This window comes from Colletes gigas, unplaced genomic scaffold (assembly GCF_013123115.1).
Source record: "Colletes gigas isolate AHSC1104 unplaced genomic scaffold, ASM1312311v1 Colletes_gigas_Sc00006, whole genome shotgun sequence".
Taxonomy (NCBI): Eukaryota; Metazoa; Arthropoda; class Insecta; order Hymenoptera; family Colletidae; genus Colletes; species Colletes gigas.
The window spans coordinates 1,161,405-1,182,599 of NW_025106635.1; the positions used below are offsets into that span (position 1 = coordinate 1,161,405).

General features: G+C 48.2%; 1 protein-coding gene across 10 annotated transcripts; it reads right to left on the reverse strand.

Annotated features, from left to right (window-relative positions):
* Nucleotides 1-663: 663 nt before the first annotated feature.
* LOC122395736 (growth factor receptor-bound protein 14-like) lies at nt 664-20,784 on the reverse strand. Of its 10 annotated transcripts, XM_043393562.1 has the most exons (13): nt 20,365-20,784; nt 19,215-19,532; nt 15,726-15,994; nt 15,487-15,646; nt 15,116-15,246; nt 14,645-14,743; nt 14,443-14,574; nt 10,533-10,577; nt 5,444-5,671; nt 4,976-5,083; nt 2,674-2,942; nt 2,509-2,602; nt 664-1,793 (listed from the first exon to the last, which is right to left on the reverse strand). In XM_043393562.1, exons 2-13 carry the CDS (start codon nt 19,510-19,512, stop codon nt 1,524-1,526), a joined length of 2,103 nt encoding a protein of 700 aa, XP_043249497.1. In that variant the 5' UTR covers nt 19,513-19,532; nt 20,365-20,784; the 3' UTR covers nt 664-1,523. The 10 variants fall into 10 exon arrangements, with proteins under 10 accessions (XP_043249497.1, XP_043249498.1, XP_043249504.1 ...); XM_043393563.1 differs by lacking the exon at nt 10,533-10,577 and having other exon boundaries at nt 20,365-20,783; XM_043393569.1 differs by lacking the exon at nt 20,365-20,784 and having other exon boundaries at nt 19,243-19,340.
* Nucleotides 20,785-21,195: the final 411 nt, after the last annotated feature.

The window sequence follows — 21,195 nt, forward strand, 5'->3', positions numbered from 1 at the left end:
CAGCGGTGCATGACGGGAAGCCTACCTCGCGGGGGGGCGAGAGGAGCTCAGGCTCGTGTTCACGCACCGAATCGACCACGTTCATCAAAACGCGAGTAGCTCGTGATTTATTTCGACGAAGGGAAAGTCGAAAGGCCACAGTGCTTCTATTCACGTGTTTTACTGCATATTAAATGTTCGTACAAACGTATAACAAGTAAATTGAAGATTCTCTACGCTTAGATTTACATTACGAATCGTTATCCGCCGTCCGGTTACCCGTGATTCGATTTATCGAGATCGCGATGCTCGACGTTCGACGTTCGACGGAACGCAGTCATCGATTTCTGTTTGTCGATCGCGAGGGTCGAGTCGCTCTCGACTGCTTCTCGATAGATGCCGTGCGCGGTGCATCGATGGACACGCGCGCCTGCGCGTGCTCGTTTCGAACGTTCGAAAAGCGGGAATGATGCGCGAAACAAGCTTCGAGGCGATTACGCGATAGTTGGCATGCACGAAAGAAACAAAGTGGACGTTGAACGCGAGTGTGCGTGATTCTCCATGCTACAGACGGGAATAAGAAATTGCATAAATCGCAGAACACTTCGTGTAAATTGGATTTACGAGCAATTGGATTTTCGAACGATCGATGACCGGGAATAGAAATAAGAAACACAACACGTCTTACGTTCCGTGGCATGTTTGCGTTTTATTGTTTTTTTTTTTTCTTTGCTGTTTCGTTTAACGAACGTCGAGCGAGCCGCGCAACGAACTCGAATTCGGCCCACGAGGGCCTCGGTTCCCGCGGATACGTGCATCGACTTCTGCGTCCATGTTCGTACAAAATATATTTTATCGTAACAATTGCTATCCATAATAGTCGTCTTAATGATAAAATCGTTGTCGTCCGCGACAACGACTCCGTCAGTCTCTATCGTGTTCAGCGAGCACTGTTCTCGTATCCAGCTTGTCCGTCGCGTCTCCTCCTCCTCTTTCCGTCGGGGCTCGATCGTCGTCGCGGCGCCTTGGTAAAAAAAAATCAAGATTGACCAACCGCAGTCAAAGTCGATTTTTAGATCGTCGGCGTGACGCGAACGAACGCGCTCGCGGGTCGAGCGAAAAAAGAAGAAGCGTCGCGGCGTTTAAAAAGGTAACAGAAAACCCGGAATCGTGGTTTCCATGCGGCGACGAGAATAGAACGTTTGCTGGAACGCGTTCGCCTACGGGCAGGATCGCTGCTGCCCTCGTAGCCGTCGATCGAACGAAACTTTCGTTGTCTTGGGGTGCTCGAGCGGCAAAGTTGGACGATATCGACTTCCTCCTCCGGGTCACGGACCCCTCTGTTCCCTCTGCACGCGGTGCATTCGTTCATCGTGGTCCGTGGAAAGGGGAAAATCGCGCTACAAGTTCCAGTCGGTGTAGCTGCACAGGCACAAACTCCAGCAACCCGATCGCGACGGGCGAACGTTTGCGCCCCCGTTTGGCCGTGGACCGCGCGAAACGAGTGGCTCGTCGAGGCTGTCGGGCCGCTGGAATTCCTATCCTCAGATGCTCCCTTGGCCCTCGAGGCTCGTTGGATTCTCGCAGGCGGTCGCGACGAATCTGTGACAGGGCTCGGGCGGCGACGGCGACGCTCTCCCGTCCTCCGCCCTCGGTACGGGCACCGGCACGCCGTTCTGCACATAGTGGGTCAACCTCGTCGGCAACGAGCCCGCGTTCAGCTGGTAGAATTCGATCAGCTGCAGCAGATCGTAGAACTTGGTCACGCCCTTGTCCAGAGTGTACAGCCAGCAGTTGCATCGTTCGTCGAATACCTGAAACGTCCACGATTTTCAAGGTGTTCGTTACCAACCTGGGGTTTCAACAGGTTTTCACTGTCTGTGACCCGTATATGGGTCGTACCACGCGCTATCGGACACGTCGCTGGGGAGATTGGACAGTAGACCTGTTTGCTTCTAACCCTTTTAGTGCCGAACGACGATATACACGACGAAAAAAAATTCCTTACCGAAAATCTAAATTGGAGCCTAAATTTTTCGACGAAAAAAAAATATTTCAAATCGTTCTGGAAAAATTATTTTCGGTCGCGGGGGTCATTTACAATCATTTTTGGTGAATACACATACCCCCGAATAACTACGCACTTTCGAGGAAAAAATTCGAGAAGATACGAAATTTTTCGACAAAATTATAAAATTTCAAATCGTTCTAAAAAAATTATTTTCAGTTGCAGGGATCGATCACAATCATTTTTGGTGAATAGGCATACCCTGGAAATCCTGCGCATTTTCGAGAAAAAAATTCAGTACGGGCGGAACTTTAAACGAATTGATTATTTATTAAATATCATTGAAAAGTTTTTCGCTCGGCACTAAAAGGGTTAACGCGTTCACTGTCCGGACTCTGAGCGGCGTATTCAATAGCGTGGCGGCGTGACCCATATACGTGTCATAGACAGCGAACGTGTTTGCCCAAATTGGCTCGGTATTTTTCGCTCGGCATTAAAAGGGTTAACATCCCCGTACTCACCGGTTGGATTTGCGCGTGAAACACTTTCTCGCTGTATTTGTAGGTCAACACGTACGCCCCCAGGTTGCTCCTGCTCTCGCGGACCAGGAACACGCTGAAACCCAGAACGTGTCGTCAGCGATAAGAGAAAAGCTTGGAGGCATAAACGCGGTTATGGATATTCACCCGTCCACGGAACCGTGATCCCTGACGATCGCCGCCGCGATGTCTCTCTTGAGTCCCCTGTGAAACCAGGGCTGCAAAACGTGGATACCGTCGTCGAGTCCGTGGAGCCTCAGCACCGCGCAGCCGGCCGGCGGTCTCGAGAACGGTCGCCACGTTCGACGCCAGTTGATCCCCTCGCACTCGGCGATGTCTTTGGCCTCTTTCGGATCGTCCACGATTCTCCCGACGCTCCCGGTGAAATCCATAGCTACGCGAGATCGCACCGTTTCCTGGGAACACGGTCCACCAAAAATCATCTTTGGACCAGACGAACACCACTCCGTCACCTCGCAAACACAACTCATCCAAAACATCCTGGTCCAGATTTCTAATCCTTGCTCATCCTGAACCTCGTACCCTGAGTCACACTATCCCTTGACTCATCGTCCTTACATCTCTACCAATAACATATAAACGCCTGCAATACCGACAAAGAGTCTAGTCTTCGGTCGACGTAATAGTTGTACGAGTTTTCATTTTTTAAATAAAGTGTTGGAATCCAACAATCGAACAAACAAAACTTGTTTCAGCGTTACTTAATCTCGTTCCTCCTACTCTATAAGTATTCTTTCCTTCTTTTCCTCACTCGGATCACTATCGACATTGGTGACATATAAGTGCAACACGCATCTGTGTGGGATCCGGTCGAAGAGAGATAAAAAAAAAGAAAGAAAAAAAAGGTGGACTGTTTCGTCCCTGGGCTGCTAGCCGTTTGTTTACGTCTGCTGATTCGTCTCCTACGCTCGAGTTTAAACACACGACGACCACCTGCACCGAGTTTCGGAGAAAAGCGTCTCGATTTCGTCGGGGGAGGAGGGTGGGGGGGGGGGCGTAGAAATAGGGCGCGCGCGCGACGAGTAACGAAATTGGGAGACGGGGGTTGGTCCGATACGGTTGTTGCTAGGCGAACATCGAACATCGAACATCGGACATCGAGGACAACGGACGAAGCTCTCAAGCTGAACAAACGCAGCACTCGAACAAAAATTCACGGAAAACCGGGGACGTTGTTTCCCGGATGCTTCTTCGACTCGAGTTCCGGGTCCGCGAGGTCCGGTGGCCGGTTCGAATGCGCGTACGTTTGAGAATAAGGTGCCGCCGGTACGCCATGGTTTCTCTTCCATGCTCGTTTCGAACGACGCGACACTCTGGCGGGCGAATAGCGACGAGAAACCGTGCAAAAGCTTCCTCGAGAGGGACGAGTAATGCAATGTCAAGGTTGCAGATGCGCAAGCGCGCGGAATCGACCCGGAGATACACGCATGCGCGAACAAGTTTCATCTTCCTGGCTTTAAAAGATCCAACGCGATACAATTATAAATACTTAACTTGGTTGATAACCTATAAAATATCATAAATGGACAACTATTAGAATGACCCAGAGTACCAGGACATATCAATCGCATAGTGTTCGAAAACTACGTATTTTGTAAAATATATTAATTCCATGTTGCTATCGTTACGCTAAACCGTATATCTTCCTATGCAAAAGTCGTGCGGTATAAAATGAAACGATTTTACTTCGTATAGAAACCGCGAAAGAAACTTTCCAACAATTGTTAGAAACGTAGAAATGAAGGAATGCCCGAAGCAGGCCATGTGCTTCTCCTTGGCGCGCCTCCCCCTCTTAAAGGAGGATCGGCCAGAATGTTTAGACAAAGAAGGACCGTACTGTCAAGGGTGCCCTCACGACCCTGGTTTTCTGTCAGGGTTTCTACAGTTTTAGAAAGCAACTCGTGTCGATTTTATTTAAAACGCCCGACCGCTATCCAGATCCTGATATCGAACTTTTCTTACACAACGATAGTCGAAAGAATGAGAATGAACGTAATAAAAGGATAATGGGCTCGTTGAAAAAATCGGGCTATTCGCGTCCGAGTCGGTGTTTTCGAACACTGCAACGCGACGCGTCGCAACGGTCGGTGTGCGCGCGCGTGTACCTTGCGAATGATCGATTAGTTGCCGGCCGGCCGGCCGTCGCTTAGCAACAGTCGATTGCGGCTTTTTTGCTCGGTTTTCGAAACTCTGCTTCGCCGTACGCGAACTCTTCCGGAGACCTCCAACCTCCAACCTCCGACACGCTCCTTCTTTCCAACTTCTCCTCTTCCCTTTCTTCGAGCAACGAAAACAAAAAACGTTCGCAACGGACAACGTCCAACAGCGAAACGATATCGCGCCGGATACGGTTTCCTCGGTGTCCACGACGCTTTTAAACCTTTTAAAACCGTCCGCTCGGACGGAGAATCTGTAAGGGCGAACTCACGTTGGTCATGTCGTATTTGGTGTATCGTTCCTTCGGACTGTCTCCGCTGGTCTGCTCGCACTGTTTGTTCTTGAACGCTCGATAGTTTTCCCTGAGTTGCTTGCCATACTGCGACAGAACGAAATTGCTCGATTATCGGAACGGAATGGGAATTGGACGACGAACGAGATGGGGCAGAGAACCAATGCGTCACTTAGCTTCGAACGACTAAGGTGAATTTTAAAAGACTCCCCTTGCATCTCGAAATCTCGTAACCGTGACGCGAGACGAGCACGAATTTTCTATGCAGGTTGGAACGAAACGCGAGCAATGGAAAGAGAAAGGAAGGAAGATTCGTTGGCGCACGCTTGCCAACGAAGGAACGAACAGTCGCAAGAAACGTTCGCGTAATGTTTCCGCGGTCGAGCAACGAGTATGGACGCGTCGAAAGGCAACGCGGAAGGAAGGCGAAGGAATCGAGATTCTTACCTTGGCGAGTCTCATGGCCGTGAGCCAGCAAACGCGGGACTTTTCACTGTGGAAAGCGATGACCTTGAGCCCGGATTCTCCAGCCTCGGTGCTTTCGGCTTCGGCGTTGCTGGATGGCCTCAAGCAGACGCCCCACTCGAACGGCGCGTTGAAACGCTTTTTAGCGTTCGTAATCCTATATACCGCGTAATCCGACAAGTGAGCGACCGGAGTCAGTTGCCCGTTGTCCTGAAACCAATCGATCACACACGTTATATTATAGCACATTATAATCCGTACCTCCGTTCTATCTGCTAAGCCAAACCGACACCCGAACCAACCGTTACTTTTTCGTCGTTCCTCGTTTTCCGTTAAAACGACAGATACCGCTGCTTACCGTTTACTACGATTCACGAACAAAAATTTCTAACCTCAAAAGATCAATCCCATACAACATTGTTAGATCAAACCGATAGGATAAAAGAATGTAATAAAAAACAAAATGGAAAATTTCGTTTCTTACTACCTTTATTCTCAATCTTTTTTTAAGAACAAAACAGACATCTCTGTTTATTTCAAATTTACAATCGATTCCATCTTGATTCGACGTTTACGTTATATGTATATGTCAATCAATCTGTATATGGATTTTCTATCTAATCTATGCTTACATTTATAATATTATAACTAACAGAAATAATTGTAACGATTTCCAGACGAAAATCGATCGTCCATCTTGTACGAGACGGTGTTCGAAAGTGATTTCTCCACTTTCTTCTTAATCGCAACGCCGCGTTTCATTTATTATCTTTTAGTCGACGAAATGGATCGGAAAAGCAAGATCGAAGATAAAAGTCGATACGTTCGATCCGATCGGGAAAAAAACGGAAACGATTCGGAGGCGTCGAAGCGAAAACGTTTAGCATTCGCGGGTAGAAGTTAGTCACGGTGGAGACCGGAACCGGTTTACGAGTAATTCCAGAAGCGCGGGGGGCGCCCATGGTCGGGGGGGAAATGACGAAAAGACGAAAAGGCAACGTGCAACAAGCTTCGCGTTAAGCGTTAAATTTGTCTTCGAGAAAGAAAAATCGGTACGAAAGGACGTCACGAATGTCACTACGGAAGAAACTAACCTAAAAATGCACAGTTTGCGTGCGTGACCAAATGGATTTTAGGACCCACTTCTCGTTATATCCGTCATATCGTATCAAATGCTTCGATTTAGGCGACACGTATACATATATCATTAGTTAAATGTTATAAATGTAAGCGTTCGAATAGTTTGGTGTACGAGAGATCGTACATCTACATTTCTTTCGAAGTGTTTCCGGTTTTTGCATGCTGATAAAAAGTTGACGATCGTAGATTGGCAGCGCATATATGGGCCACGACGAACACATGTACTACGATTACGGTAATACTACGAGGAACGTATAACGGTAGGCGTTCGTGAAAGCAGAAGCAGCGAAGCGAGGAATCGAGACGTTCGAAGAAGATCGCTTACGAGGAGCGTGGGTGGAGTGGACGAGGTCAACGAAAAGACCGAAGGGAATTTAAAGACGCGACGCATCGAAGAAGAGAGGTCAGAATGATCGTTGAACGTGGATTAAAAATTGTTGGCTCGTTGGATCGTCCCATTTTCCATTTTCGATGGATGAATTTTCGTCGTTGCACGATAGCCTAGCGCGAAAAGGAAACCTTGCGTACGCGCGAATGCATCCGAGCAGCGCTCGTTTATTGGATTCGTTCTAATAGAATTTGCGCTTCGTACGCCAATTTTTTAAACGACCGAACGGAGATTACCACGGTCCGTGGTACCTAGCTCGTCTTTTTTTCTTCGGTTTTATCGATCGGTGGTCGAAATTCGAGACAAGCAATGCCCGTGTCCGTGTTCGTGTTCGCGTCTGCGCCGATATCGCCGGTAATAGAGTTTCGATAGATTTTACGCGTTACTTTAACAATATTCGATTACGGGAAATCCTATTTATCGTATCTAAAACCCTGGATACACCTCCTAGGCGAACAAGAATCGTTGTATATACCGAGATACTTTTGGAACGACGATCGTCGGGTTATTATTTTATGGAAGAAATAACGTTGAATCGTTTCGATCGACGCTGTCGTGACGAGAAGATTAAGAAATCTTTGGATCGAGGGTGTATCGTAGGTGTAGCATCCCTACTCACCGTGACGCAAGTAACGTCAGCGTTTCAGCGGGAAATACGGCCAAACGGTTACGCAGAGGAAACGTCGATCGCTTCGTGGATCCCAGCGACGACAGCGCGACAGCGACAAGGGACGAAGACGGCGTTGGCGATGCCGACCCGATGAACATCGACGAAATAGCCAAACTAGAGAGAAAGAGAAGATAGATACATAGACAGATAGTCAGATAGAAAAATAAAATAGAATTGACGAAAGCTATGGAAATACGGGCAACGGGGAAAGAGAGAAAGAAAGAAAAATATAAAAAAAGATACAGGAAGAGCGAGAAGCGGGTGGTTAAACAAGTCCGCGAGGTACGGTTAAACAAATAAAACGCGAGGATGGTTGCTTTCCAACCAACAACCTCGAAGATGATGTATCGTAAGCGATAAGGAACTCGAGAACAAGAGTAACGCTTGTGGTTCGTGACTCATGATTAGAAGCTGTTTTTCTTTCATTGGAGGCGCGAGAAAATTAAGGGAACGAGAAAACGGTTCGTGTCTGACGCGACATGGGGCTCAGGATCGATTTTACGTACGAAATTCGCGAAACTCGTTTCCCGAGGCTGCGCGATTTCCCTCAAGTACAACGATCTTTCTTCCATAAATATAACAACCCATTGACATATCCTGTAACTATCCTGACGAGTTGCACCAGTTTCTTTTTAAAAGTCTCGTCGATCAGTATTTCTATTTCAATTTTATTAATAATTTTCTATTAAACAGGTCGCAAAACTAAGATGCAAATGTTTGGTAAATTAACGTTAAACTATGCTTGTTCCAACCAATGTAATGTTATCGATCGTATCGATTGCACGTTTAATTTTGAACGCCTCCATTGGACGATCAGTCGAGCCGAGGAGATTAGTTTGTAATCCACGCACTTAAATCGACGGTCCTTTCTGGTTCTTTCCCGAGCGACGGGCTTCTCTGCATCCCCGATTCTATCATTTTTCCCGTTCGAAGAACAATACCGACGTATCGTCGCACTCCGTGCATTTGCGCGTAGGTACTTTTGCCTTCCTTTAAACGAAACTAAAGCTTATTCTGGTTTCACCGGGTGTTCCCTTCCCAACAGCAAATTATCGTTTTCTCGTCAACGGACTCGACCTTCCTCGCGTTTCCTCTTCTCGTTGCGCGAGACCAATGAAACGGAAGGAAGGAAGGAAGGAAGGAAGGAAGATACGGACAGACGTGGAACAGCAAACGGTTGGGTGGTAGGGGCGATAGGGTGAGAGAGAGACGATAATAGGCCAAGCCAGGCTAGGCCAGGCCAGGACTGGCCAGGGGTCGGTGCGGGAAGGGCAAAGGTGGTACGGTGTGGGGTGGAGTCGCGGGAGAAGAAGGGGTAGGTCTGGGTTAGGAGGGAGAAACAACGCGGCGGGGTAGCGAAACGAAGAGACGAGCTACCGGCAACGATAACGGCAGACTGCGCGACGACGTTGATGCGATTCTTCTTCGTTTATTCTTCCTTTTTCCGTTTCTCGAGGAAACTCGGTCGATTCCTCGATCGACCGAGTTCGCGACGCGGCGTCGAGACGGCCGGTCACGGTTCAGATGACGACGACGACGACGTTCGCGTCGAGTGTGTAGGAGGCGCGCGCACCCATCGCCTCCCAGCAGTGTCGGAACGACAACTGACGGAGGCGCGACTCGTCGCTCGCCGGTACCCTCGTGCACAGCGCCGGACAAAGATCCGAAGATAGCCGAGTAGCCGGACGAGAACGACCGAGCTCGGCCAGTCAGCTGGTTTCCCGGCGGCGGCAGACTGCATCGGCCGTGCGTTGCAGCTGCGCCTCGTTCCTTGCTCCTCGCTTCGATCACGGTCGTTCACGAACTTTCCCGAATCAGCTGGCTGCTACCCATCTACTCCCATCGCCCCGGACCCTATTATCCGTTTTCCCGTTCCTCCTCTCTTTCTGCCAGCCCCCCTAACCCGGTCGACGTACATTTGGTAGCACTTTAGAAAATCCTCTCGATATCAGTTAACGAGAAAACATCCCGAGACTCGATCTCATTGATATGTATTTAACATTGAAGTTCCGACGGCCTGTACCACGTTCGTCGAACGAAAGCGACAGTTTTCAAATAAGACGAGTGTATTATACCTTCCATGTTTAATATGAAATTTTTGATCGAGACCCAATCATAGAGGTCGCTACGGTACGTTCGAATGTTGGGAACACGACTACGCGGGCTTCGCGAAGCCTTGCAAGACGCGTGTCGTTGTTATACGGTAAATCCTGGTCGCGAAACAGAAAACAGGCGATTCTTGGATATTCGCGGTACGAACGTGCACTATTCTATCGTTCCTTTCGCGCATTTCAGGGTCTCTGTAGTATAGATGGGTGACGTAGGTGGTCCCTGGACAGCAGGGGATCCCTCCTTCCTTTTGTTGTCGCGATGGGTCGATATGCCCCAGTGAACCAACTGTGCATTGTTGGCTGCCGGTTGGCGAGTTACGGAAGCCGTCGCCGTCGCATCGTAATTCTTCCGTCGATTCTATCGAATCGTTTTTCCATTCCAACTGTCTTTCAAAACGATCTTTTTGCAGAGTCGATCGCTGGTCGAGTTGCGCTAATCGACTCGCAAAGATCAGTCAGGCCGAAACGGTAAACGCGGGTGAAGAGAAAAAAGAAGGTGCAGCGAAACGTCGCATCGCAATGTATTTCGTCCGGTGACATTAAAACCGACGGTTACGCGCTCGGAAAATCCGTACCTTTTGGTCGCGCGCCAACAACCAACAGCACCGTGCATTCTACTCCAAATACCCTAACCCACTAAACTCGTATCGATTCCAAAACGACGGAACGGCGATCAAGATCGGCAAACTTTTTCCGCTTTTTCCCGAATTCCAACGTTCGATTCGTTCGTATCGTTCTAGGTACACCGATTGGATTACTCACCGGTAGTATCCGCTTCGAGGAAGCCAACGCCTCTGCCGCGTTGATCTGAAACAAAACAGATCACAGACTCGTACGATCGGACGCGAACAACAGAATGCGTATTACCGGTCAATAGAATTTTAAACGTCTAAATATTTGTGAATTCATGGTCGTGAAATTACATTTTGGCCATCGGTGGGAACGACTGGGTAGAATTCGAGCATGGGCATCGTTCGCCGGGCGATAAAAGTTTGCCCGGTTTCGGCGTAAGCGACACGCGACTCGCGGAAAGAAGAGAAAGGAGGACGCGCGAGGATTTGGTGCGCCAGTAGGAAAATTGCGCGCGCACCATAGACGTGCACGCATTCACAAATTTTACTGCACCACGGTACGTTGGCTCGTGCCAACGCTTTTAGCCTTTTCCGTTATCAAAGCGAATAGATATGGTAAAGAACGTTTTGAAAGAGAAGATCAACCCTAACCTCGACTGTTTCTAAAATTGCTGTTCTTACATACGAACGTACCTCGAATCAACCCCGTTCCGTGAGGACATAACGCGAAGAATTAAATTTCGCTTTCCCTTCCCCGTTTCAAGGATCGCGGCCCGGTAGCGAACAAGGTTAGGTTCGTCCTGAAAGACGAACTTTCTTTCGCGCGTTCAGCGGCGTCAAACGACGAGAAAACGAACTCTGTCCGATCCTTTGTTTCCCCACTCGCGGTGTATCTTGTCCTTGCAAAGCACCGGCGAAAACTCTGCCAGGATCGACCGATAAAATACTACGAGACCGTTCGCGCGTCGTTCGTCGACGCCGGTGTCGCGTCGCGCGAACTTCCGATCGCGTTCGACGGGACGAGGCATATCGGCCTCCGCGTTCGACGAACGGTACCCGCGACTGGGATCGCGAGGTTAGGCATAACGAGGAGAAACGAGAACGAGAACGAGATCGAAAACGTAAACTGTTCGCGGCGGACCGTCACGCGTCGCGACCACGAACAATGACGTGGATGCAACGGACGTCGTAACGCGATGCGTTGCGAAAACGTATTGTGTTTGCTCGACACCCTGAACCGAGAAAGGGGAGAGAGCGTGGAAGTCGCGGAATAGTGGGAGGATCGCCGGCCGGAAACGCGTGTATACCGGTGCACAGGTTATGTGGGTTCTCTGGACACGTTTTCCATGAAACTGGAACCGAGGACTCTGCATTTCGCTGTAATTACCGACAATTACCGTTTCGGCGTTCGTACGTGCTTTGGGACGAGAGTCACGCTGCCAATGAACGCGCAGCATATCGCGAATATATTTGCTCGAAGAACACGAAACGCTTGTTGCGTTATCTCTGTGCCTGTTTCGCTTCTTTTTCCTTCCCTGTTGGATCAGGTTTCGCTGAGCTTACGACTCTTAACGGTGGACGAAGAATAGACGTTCAACGGTGCAGATTTTAGTGAAATACAACCGTGCACTATTGTAGGATCGCTTCGAAACCGATACGAGATGCAATCATAACCTATATTCGTAATTGTTTTCGATCTATGGTATTGCAATTTCCTTTACTATAGACGTCGACGATGACGATGTGCTATAACGATGACGATGTGCTATGACGATGACGATGACTGCAGTTCGAATGAAAGCAGCACGGGTGCGGGAACGAGGGGTAGAACGGGAGCATAGCACTGGAATAGAGTCGATCGGCGAAGAGAGAGGCGGGGAGAGACGACGGGTGTATCAGAGGACTGGAACAGGGCGAAGGATGGACGAGAAGAGGGGGGCGGGTGAAAAAAGGAAAGAAGGGAAGATGGCGGCGGAGGATTAGTAGCAGGAGGGGAGTGCAGAAGGTAGGTCGTCGACCCGGGGAGCAGTGTTCCTAGCAGAATAGCTCTTTTGCCGACTCGAATGTGTGTCACGCGCTGCACACTCGTGTTACCGGTGAGCTCGTTCTCGCTGACGTGCTCTTGCAGAGCCGATTCGTGATTTGCACACGTGTTACGGCCTGTGACTCGGTATCGAGAATTTACGTGCATGATGTAACTCGCAGGTTCACGGACAATAGGGAAGCACGGAACGTTCGATCGAAAGAAAATGAGGATCGACACGTTTCGCGTTCGAAAAATATTACGACGTCCCACGATCCACGAACATGGATAAGTAGAAGAGGACATGCATTGCGAGAGAAACGGGCGCGGTGGGCATATCGCGAGTCGGAGATCGCGAGAAAAACGCATATCGCGGTCGGTGAAAGCGGGTACGAGAGTTATCTTAGAAAGGTGTATGACTGACCTGCGCAATACTAGCGCGTTGACTGCTCGCCCAAGTACATACGCATCCTCTTATATGTATATAGTTAGCGTCAACGAGAACGAACGTGCAACTTTACAAGTTCATAAGCAAAGACAGCCATTATCAAGACAACTATTGTACTAATAAAAGAGACGATTTGTACATTTTCAATCTGAATCATTTAATCCTGTTATTGGTGTTTCCTCTCATGCAATTGATTTGCAATAATCACGATGTGTCTAGGTTAGGTGTTACGGTATCGTTAACGGTTCCCAAAACATTGAAATTACCCGGGGATCGAGGTCGATAGGATCCTCTTTCTTTGCGGGATAACGCGATTCGTTTGCGTTAACGTCGCGTCGCATCACGACGTGCTTTCCTTTCTCTTTTACTTTCCCTGTTCTCGCGCTCGGTTGCTCGACGAGAAACCTCCGTCTCGCGCCACAACGAAACAGACCGAAAGAGGGAACAGAGAATGCGTAAAATTATATTTTCGGTAAAAAAATTTTCTCGAATTTTTTTCTCGAAAGTGCGTAGGATTTCGGGCCTATGTCTATTCACCAAAAATTATTGCAATTGATCCCCGCAGCCGAAAATAATTTTTTCAAAACGATTTGGAATTTTTTAATTTTATCGAAAAATTTCACACCTTCTCGGATTTTTTTATCGAAAGGGGGTAGGCTTTCGAGGTTATGTCTATTGACCAAAAATAATTGTAATTGACCCCTGTAACTAGAAACAATTTTTTTAGAATGATTTGAAATTTTTTAATTTTGTCGTAAAATTTCACACCTTCTCGAATTTTTTTCTCGAAAGTGGGTAGGATTTCGAGGGTATGTCTGTTCACCAAAAATAATTGTAAATGACTCCTCTAACTAAAAATATTTTTTTAGAACGATTTGAAATTTTTTAATTTTGTCGAAAAATTTCACACCTTCTCGAATTTTTTTCTCGAAAGTGGGTAGGATTTCGAGGGTATGTCTGTTCACCAAAAATAATTGTAAATGACTCCTCTAACTAAAAATAATTTTTTTAGAATGATTTGAAATTTTTTAATTTTGTCGAAAAATTTCACAGGTACTCGAATTTTTTTCTCGAAACTGCGTAGGATTTTGGGGGTATGCCTCTTGACCAAAAATGATTGTAATTGACCCCTGTAACTAAAAATAATTTTTGGAACTTTCTCGTTTGTGAAAAATTTCTGCACCTGATCTGCTGTTTGATAATATTGGATTATCTTTTGCAATCCCCCCATAGTCAATTTGCATATATTTACACGCACACTACAGCTGTCCATCAATACTAATTCAGTGAATAGTTTCTCAACTGACCGCCATCCATGAGAAGAGGACGCTAAAATCACTACTGAATTTTCAGGTCGGTATGGCAGACTGAGCCACGAAAATTTTAAACTGTAAGATCTATTTATATACTTCGTGTGTGATTCTACGAGCTAAACTAAAATAAGAATCAAATTAAAAAGAATGAAAACTAATTCTCCTAGTGCTTGTGCAGTGAATCGATCGAAGAACGATTGAGATAGGTTAACAACGACAGATCGTGCATCCTTACCGACGCAACTCGCGTGTTGCCTGACTTCAGGCGGTTCTCGCTAAATTTTCAAACGTTCAAAACTATCGTTGTTCTTCTTACCTTGTTCGTGACGTAGAGCTTCCGTTCGCGCAACAGCATGTACATTTTCCTCCAAACGTCCAAGTATCGAAATCGTATCCAGACCAGGCTGAACACTTGAGGACATTCCGCGTCGTCTTGCATCAGAAAATTCTGTAATCGCAGAAAGCACGCTCTGCTCGAAAACTCGCCATCGTTTTCGCCTTGGATCGTTTCTACTCACCCTCAAAGCACTTTCGGCGTCGATCATCGTCGCCCCTCCATCCTCGAGGATAGCAACGGTGGTGGTAGGAAAAGCGACCATGTCGGTAGGAAAGAATTGCTGAAACATACGTGCAACCATTCTTCTTTCTATGTATTCTAATTTCCTGTTACATTATTCAATGTCTGATTGTGCTCTCGTGTAAAGGTTCTATCTATTCCTCGTAACGTTCAACCACAAAAATAGATGGAACATTTTCCGTCGACAAATTTCTTTTTAGCCACTGTCGTAAATTCTCTCTGTCGGTACGCGACAGTTGTGACACTCGCGTCGAGAGGTTATCTCTGACACGCGACCGGCGATGCGCCGGATTATCAGTGATTTACAACGAATCGGAAGATTAAACGTTTTTTTTTTCACCAAACGATATTAAATAGCTACGCTGCTACTACAACGCAACGAACATACGTTTCGATCGATTTCTTCACTCACCTTGGGGTTAAGAAAGAACTCGTATTTGAGGAAATCCGGTCGAAAGAAAAACTTTCTATGATGCCTGGACGCGAACATTTTCATCTCTCTGTGCACTGCTAGAATGTCCTCGTGATCCTCCAGCGTACGTTCTGCGAAATGAATTCGAAACATGATACCGAACGACGTGCATCGAGGCCTTTTGTTCGCACAGATTCCATTAATCGCGAGCAAAGAAAGCGCAGATTCGTCAAACTTAACCTTTAAAGTATCGCGTGTACTGTGGCGTCACCTTCCGTGCTCGCCACCAGAGGGGTCACGCTCTCGTAAGCGCTCGACCGACCCCTCCGTTCGTATAAGAAAGAGAAAAGAAACAGTCTTGTCGCGCTCACCGATTCCCAGATGGGGCCAGGTTTCCACGATGGACCACGCGATTCCTGACACGTTCCTCTTCACTTTAAGAAGCTGACACAGATCGATCGTACGGAGATTCTTTTCCACGATCAGGCTGTTCCAAGTGTGATCGTCGTTGTGGAAGCGTAATTCCTCTATCTAAACGAGAGAGAGAGAGAGAGAATTCTTTGATTAAAATTAATTAAACGCGTAAACGGGGGACATATAAACAACTTACGCGATTTTCACCGTCCCCGTGGCCATTTTCTTCGACGGAACAATCGCCGCCCCCGCCGTCGTCGTGGTAGTTCTCATCGTCGTAATCGTCCGTGTACCGATCGTATCTCGTACGCGTTTTAACCAACGTTCGACTGAACTCGAACGCGTTGCATCGCGATCCGAGTCGTTCGTAGCTTCCGACTCGGGTCATGGATCGGTTGGAAAGATTGGAAAGCCCGGAAAACATGGTGCCGGTCTCCAGACACGAGCACATCTTTGGCAGCCAATCTGGAAACGTAAAAAGAAACCGAACACCGTACAGAAGCGCCGCGACGTTTCGATCGATCTTTCGTGTCCAACCGATATTTGCCTCGCGACAGATACAGCAGTGTGATGATTCTTAAGACGAGCATATATATATATATATCGGTCCCGGGGATGACAAAGAAACTGCGTTTCATATTCGACTATATTTTCTTACCGAATGGAATAAATAAATAAATATCGCGAGAAAATTCGACGCTACGTAGTTTCGTCGCGACGTGCAGAGCGAGTATGCCTTTTTGGGGCCACGGACACGTTTAACGATTTACATATCGGACGATCGTTCGACGCGACGCGGTGCAACGACAGTTGTATCGACACCGAATTCAACGACCCGTCGCGTTCGACGAATCTTATCGAGAACTAATACGACCGAGCGTAAAACAAACGATCGCGTTTCTGCGCGGCGATATCTCGAAACTGCAGCCCTGCCGAACAATACGATATATCCCGATCGATCGACCGACGGAATCTGCGACGGAACGTATTACGGTGTTACGGTACGGCGACGCGCAATTTCCAAGAATCGTTCGAACAACCGTATCGGCCATACGTACGTAGCCGTAAAACTTATCGTACGATGCATCGTGGCGGCCGTGTGACTTTTATTCCACTTCCCGTAGGTCCAGTTCGATGCGAACGATCGAACGCCGCCGCGATCGTAATCGTAACAACGAGCAACGAACGTTGCGAACGAGAGCAAAAGGCAAACGAAAAGGAAAAAGATGGTTGCGTAATTGGAGGAACGTCGATCGTAACGTAGCAAAAGTGTAGGCGCGCGCGTTCCCTCGTGTACGTACGTGCAACCGAACGCGTACTAGATTCAAGTAGAGGGAGCGGACGAGGAGAAGGAGGATTTAGACTTTGATCTCCCGCTTCCACAAACAGCTTGAACGTTCCGTTTTGTCGCGCCAAAACGGAAGAGAAGATCGCTCGAAATCGAATCGGAATCGTGAGAAAAAGTAACCTGCGAGAAATAAAGGTTAAGTATACGACGCACGGTGCGACGAACTGGCGATCGCGACGCGGACCCACGAGAGGGCGTAAGTTTCCAGAAAAAGAGCCCAGAGCAAAATGGACCCTTGGTGCCCCGCGCGTAAACTCCCGACACGAGTCTTTTGGGGGGCCTCAAATGACGACGAAACGTATCGTTTCTAACGAACGATTCGTGGAACGCGCGACGTCGCGGTGTAATACCGATTACGGAAGCGACCTCGACCGCAACCTTGGTCCAATCGTGCAGCGAGTAGCCTGCTACGTATCTATGCACATACGTACGTACAGTATGACCGATATACGGGAACTGTTGCGTTTCTAATTTAATCAAACTTCCTGCGCGGATAGGGAAATGAGAAATAGGGATTTTTAATGATTGAGTCAACGCGTAGGAAAGATAATTTCTTGATGAACGAGGAAAATGCATTAAATTATAGACTACCGGGAAGTATTGCGATAGGTTAAAAAAACGGTCTTTATTACGCGCATGCGCGAACGCTTTCTGTTTGTTTCAACGATGACAATTGCAGGATCTCGGGGACTTAACCTAACCCAATGTCCAGTCGATTCGCCGTGGTAATGGCTTTCATCGTCCGACAAAAACAAAGCGTCGCGTGTACGATGATACGCGTCCATCGAACTTGGTTTAAAAGACTACTCGTCAGATACGTGTTGGTCGAGTTTTCTAAAGTTCACGATTCTCGCGCAGCACGCGACTCCTGGCGTCTCGTCGAGGTAATCGCACCGCGAAATCAGCTCTCGAGGTCAAGCTGTTGTTTTTTTCGTCCCGGTGAAGCTAAACTGCCTTTCGTTTGCATCGTAAACGAACCCATGCGCGAGGAACAAGCAAGGGTTGTTCGAAGACGTAGGGGACGTAGGTCGAGGTTTCTAAACCGCGTACCGGACCTTGCTTAACCGGATTCGCGTTCGAGAAACCGTTCTGTCTGCTCGTTCTACGTCGAATGCAAGTCGATTCGGTCGCTGTCAACCAGTGTCAAAAGCAAAAGAATTTCCACGATCGTGGATACTATTTACGTTTACCGACCAACGAACCTCGTGGTGCCGTCAAGTGCATGTTCGTGGTTGTTCGCGATGCTCGGACATAGGTTAAGAAACGAAACCGATGGTTGGCGGGAATTTCGAGGATCGAACGTTTCGATTACCTGTGGCGAATTCGTTGCGAAAGGACGAGCACCTCGCGTTTCTCCGACCACGTCCTGAATTCATCGAGCGTGATTCGAAAGAAGGAACAAACGTCTCGCTCGGTAGCTCGTGGACACGATACTGAATCACGACACGTTCCCGACAATAGCGTCGCGTTCGAACAAAAAGAACGATCGTCACCACGACGGTGTCCGTTGTCCGTCGTTGTCTGGTTTCGACGAGCCGACCGGTGCACGATCCAACGCAGAAACGTCACAATTACGACGAAACGCAACACGCACGTGAACCATCCCGCGCGATTTACTAACATGCCGGTTAGGCCAAGGGCGGCGCGTAGCGGAGCGGCGCATGCGCACACCCCGAACAATCGATCGAATCCAGCGCGTAGTGCGTACGCATCGACGCGACGCTAGAGTTTGTTTACCCCGTTCGAGATGCCCGTGGACTCCTCGCAAAGACGGAACAATAATAACCGCACAGGACATGCACACGACCGAAGCCGCAAAAACTCTGTTCCGGCAGTTAATACCTGCTCTCCTCGCCTTTCATCGATCAACATTTCCCCCTTTTCACCGACAATCTTCTCTTATACGTTGCACATAACAATTATCGGTTCTTATTGCCGTTCAAAGTTGCTTCGAATGTAATTTTGTTATTAACGACGAACCGAAAGAAACACTCGCCTTTCTCTTCTTCTCTGTGCCGGTAAAAATAATTTTATTGTGTGTCCGGTTTCCACGAGGTTGTTTGTCAGCTATTGTGCACTTAGTAATGCTCTTAACGCGGCTTTAACGCATCGTTTCTTTCGGTTATTCGTATAGAAGCAGATTGGTTGAGTTTGGAACAAGTTGTAAAGGCCGTAGGTAGCCAACCCACCCACCATAAGTTTCGATAAACATGTTATTGCAAAAGGTCTGTACCTAGGGGAATCTTGCGTACGGAATCGCGGTGCCTAGCACAGATGGGCATAGGTTAGGTCTGCGTTTTTCGACTCCTCGATCGTGGGTAAAAGTTTCGAACTTACTGCGAATGTTTAAGCATCGTCGACGAACCTGAGAAAGCCAGGTTGTCGCGGGGTATTCCTCGCGGCGAACGGAATCGTCGTATTCGGCAAGTTCCGCGCAACCCGCGAGAAACGTGTCGCTGTAAATTGTCGAATCGTGCGTCGTTTCGGCGTTTCGCCCCGCCGTGGTCGTCGCCGTAGTTACCGATGGTGTTGTTACCGACGGCGTTGTTACCGACGTGGATCCCGACGCACCGACGGAGGCGAGATTTTCGTAAACCCCGTTCGCCTCATCCTGGAACGCAGTCGAGGTCAACATTTCCTAACATATCGTCCACTCTGAAACAAACGCGTCGTTCGTTATTCTTACGTATCGCGAACAGCGCGTCAAGTACCTAGCTCGGGTCCAAATTTTTCCTGCCGCTGTTTACCGTACACGAACCAAACCATCGACGCGCGAAACGAACTTGAAACAGATGTGATCGAGTCCGGCTCGAACGAGGTCCCTCCTTTCATTTTTCACCGTGCTTTTTTTCTATGGTTATCGAGACCTGGCGAGGTTAACGAAGGTTAATTCGCATCTAAATTGATATCATGTATCTAAATTGGTTGCGCAAAGGTACGCGGCGGGTCGAGTTTGCGCGCGCGCGTTGTACGTGCACATGGTACGAACGTATTATTATTATTATTATTAATATTATTAGGTATTAATAACAAATCTTGGGACTCCAAAATATCCCCGTTAATCAGTTAATCATCTTTCGGTTCTGATCTACCGCTCGATGAGGATCGATCAACGTAGGCGGCGAGAGTCAATTGGTTTATATTAGATGAGCGACCTAACGGAGGGTGTCTCGGGAACCTTCGACGATCAAAGGAACCGACTGCTCCCAGTCGTATCCGGCCACGTTCTCATCGACACCAACTCCGTCGTGTATACTTGAAAATCGATACGACATTGACTCAACCGCTGGGCAACGATCGATATACATAACCTCGAAGTATCGAAGGGGTACGCGAACGTAATCGATGACATAGTTTTGCACCGAAACCAGGATAATTTTAAAAGGATCCGGGGGTGATCGTTTGAATAGTCGCGCGCGGCAACGAGCCTCGCACGCGATTGGTCGTCGAGCAAACGAGGCGTCCGCGACTCGGGCCGTCGACTTACGTCACTCGAAGATACTCGAATCCAGCCGCGCTTCGACGAGCTCGCCTTTTTTCTTTCCCGTTATCGCCGTTCCCACGGTTTATCGAACATGATCGTCCTTCCTCGCCGCAATTGCACCTTCGAGTTTACTGGTCGCGATCGTTGCTTGGCCCCCCGGGTGACCCGCCCGTGACCGAGCTGCTTCCTCCTGGGAAACGATCGCGTGGATCGGCGCGAAGAAGCGGGCTCGTTCGCGGGTACTTTGGCTGGGACACGCGGTTCGCTGGCTGGCGGTACGCGACGACCGCGATCTCCGACGCAGAACTGAGAGAACCGCGCGCGAGACGCGCGGGCCAACCTCGCTGCGCGTCACGCGCCAACGCAACGCGACGCGACGCAGCGGCCGCGACTCCTCGGACGCGGAATCGGCCGCTGCGACCTCCACCGACCGTCAGAAACTTTACACGATCTCCCTACCGGTACGCGAGCCCTTTCTCCCATCTTATTCATCGTTTCCAAAGGCGTGACAACGAGGCAACGTGTAGCATGCGACAACGACAATTTTATTAAGGCAACTGTTGGATTATTAATAAATAGACTGCGGATGTTTTTGCATTTATAGGAAATTTAGATTGTCAAAAAACTATAGAATGCATTTAATATGCAAAAATATAACAAAAACGAGCGAGATAAGAATTATTGTATTTAGGGGTTGAAAATTAGTAGTTCAGGAGATATTTCAATTTATTTAAATTCTTAAGGCATCATTACTACCGCACTAAGACGTTAGACTAGTACAACAGTAATGGCGTTTTAGAATTATTTAAATTGAAATATCTCCCGAACTACTAA

What these genes read in the sequence shown, in the direction of transcription:
- LOC122395736 (XM_043393562.1), bottom strand. Translation starts at nt 19,512, where the DNA reads ATGTTGACCTCGACTGCGTTCCAGGATGAGGCGAACGGGGTTTACGAA. An exon ending in CTGGCCCCATCTGGGAATCG is followed by an intron (nt 15,247 to 15,486) that starts GTGAGCGCGACA and finishes TTCATTTCGCAG; the next exon opens with AACGTACGCTGGAGGATCAC. An exon ending in AGTTCTTTCTTAACCCCAAG is followed by an intron (nt 14,744 to 15,115) that starts GTGAGTGAAGAA and finishes CGTATGTTTCAG; the next exon opens with CAATTCTTTCCTACCGACAT.